At 54.5% G+C, this 1,393-nt stretch overlaps 1 protein-coding gene across 1 annotated transcript in view; it reads left to right on the forward strand.

Annotated features, from left to right (window-relative positions):
• Positions 1-86: 86 nt before the first annotated feature.
• DDX55 (DEAD (Asp-Glu-Ala-Asp) box polypeptide 55) overlaps positions 87-1,393 on the forward strand; it is a 28,677-nt gene continuing 27,370 nt past the window's right edge. Inside the window, exon 1 of the mRNA XM_011988869.1 lies at positions 87-240. Within this exon, the coding sequence (XP_011844259.1) occupies positions 133-240 (108 nt within the window). The 5' untranslated portion in view covers positions 87-132. The remainder of the gene's footprint in view (positions 241-1,393) is intronic.

The raw sequence follows: 1,393 nt of genomic DNA on the forward strand, positions 1-1,393 counted from the left end.
CAGCGCTCCGGAACTCTGCTGCTCCAGCAAAGTTCCCGGCCGGCCGCCGGAGCTGCCGGAAGCGGAAGTGTTCGTTGGGGGTGCACAGGGCGCCTTCGAGCAGCGGCGACCGAGGCGGCAAAGGAGAGCGCCATGGAGCATGTGACGGAGGGCTCCTGGGAGTCTCTGCCAGTGTCACTGCACCCGCGGGTGCTGGGCGCGCTGCGGGAGCTGGGCTTCCCGTACATGACGCCGGTGCAGGTATCGGTTCCTGGGGGAGAGTGAGGCTGGGAGGGGGGCAGGCACCCGCTGCTTCGGACACAGCGGAGGTGATCGGACAGACCCGAGCCCTGGGGCGCTCATCCCTCCAGCTGGGGCTCTTGCCTCGTCTCCAGGCTGCCCAGACTGGCGGGATGCGGAGCTGCTCGGCCAGCGAGCCGGCAGAGGGGCCGCGACCCACCCTGCCCTCGGGTGCTGGGGTCTCGAGCCTGGTTCTCATCCTAGCCCTGCCCCCTGTAGCTGTGAGACCTCGGGCAAATGGCTTAACCTCAACGTGCTTCATTTTCCTTCTCTGTGAAATGATGAAAAAATAACACCCTCCTTACGGGGTTGCTGTGGGTACTAAATAAACCAGTCGGCACACTATAGGAGCTCAGTGAAGGTTACCTGTTGTTATGCATCTTTTCAAGAAGTATTTCTTGAGGACCTACTATGTGCCAGGAACTCTTCTCGGCTCTGGGGAGTTTGCAGTATTGGCATCTGCTCATAGCCTTACTTTCTAGCGCAGGAGCTAGAGAAAGGTTAATTTCAGCTGCTAGTAAATGTTATGAAGGAACCAAGACTGTTGTGATAGTGTCACTCGAGGACTGGAGAGGAGGTGAGACAGGGTGCTAAGGAAGGCCTTTCTGAGGAGGTGTCATTGAGCTGAGACCTCAGTGATTGAGAAGGAGCTGGCTCTCGGGTGACGAGGGGGAGATTATTCCAGCGGAGAGAAATACCAGTGCACATAAATGCCCTGGGGCAGGCTGCAAATGGTTTGAGCAGCAGAAAGGAGGCCTTTGTGACTGAACATCAAGAGTAGTGCAAGAAATGGATTGTGTAGGGTCTTGTAGAAGCTTGGATTTCATTCTAAATGTAGTGGGAAGCCATCTTATCTGGGAAGATGTTTAGGAAAGGAAGGGCTGTTTCTCTTTAGAGAGTGGCCTTTTCAGGCATAAGAGGCATAAGAGCAGGCAGGTCGCTTAGGAGGCCATTGTCAGGTAAGAGATGATGGTGGCTTGGAGTAGGGTGGAACCAGTGGATATTGAGAAGTCACATTTGGAATAACTTTAAGGTTGCTAAGGGACCGGAAGTGGAGGTTAGGAAAGAAAAGGCTCTAGAGGGAGCTGAAGTTTTTATTCTTTTTTTTTTTTTT

The sequence above is a fragment of the Mandrillus leucophaeus genome, unplaced genomic scaffold (genome assembly GCF_000951045.1).
Source record: "Mandrillus leucophaeus isolate KB7577 unplaced genomic scaffold, Mleu.le_1.0 Scaffold34, whole genome shotgun sequence".
Classification (NCBI taxonomy): Eukaryota; Metazoa; Chordata; class Mammalia; order Primates; family Cercopithecidae; genus Mandrillus; species Mandrillus leucophaeus.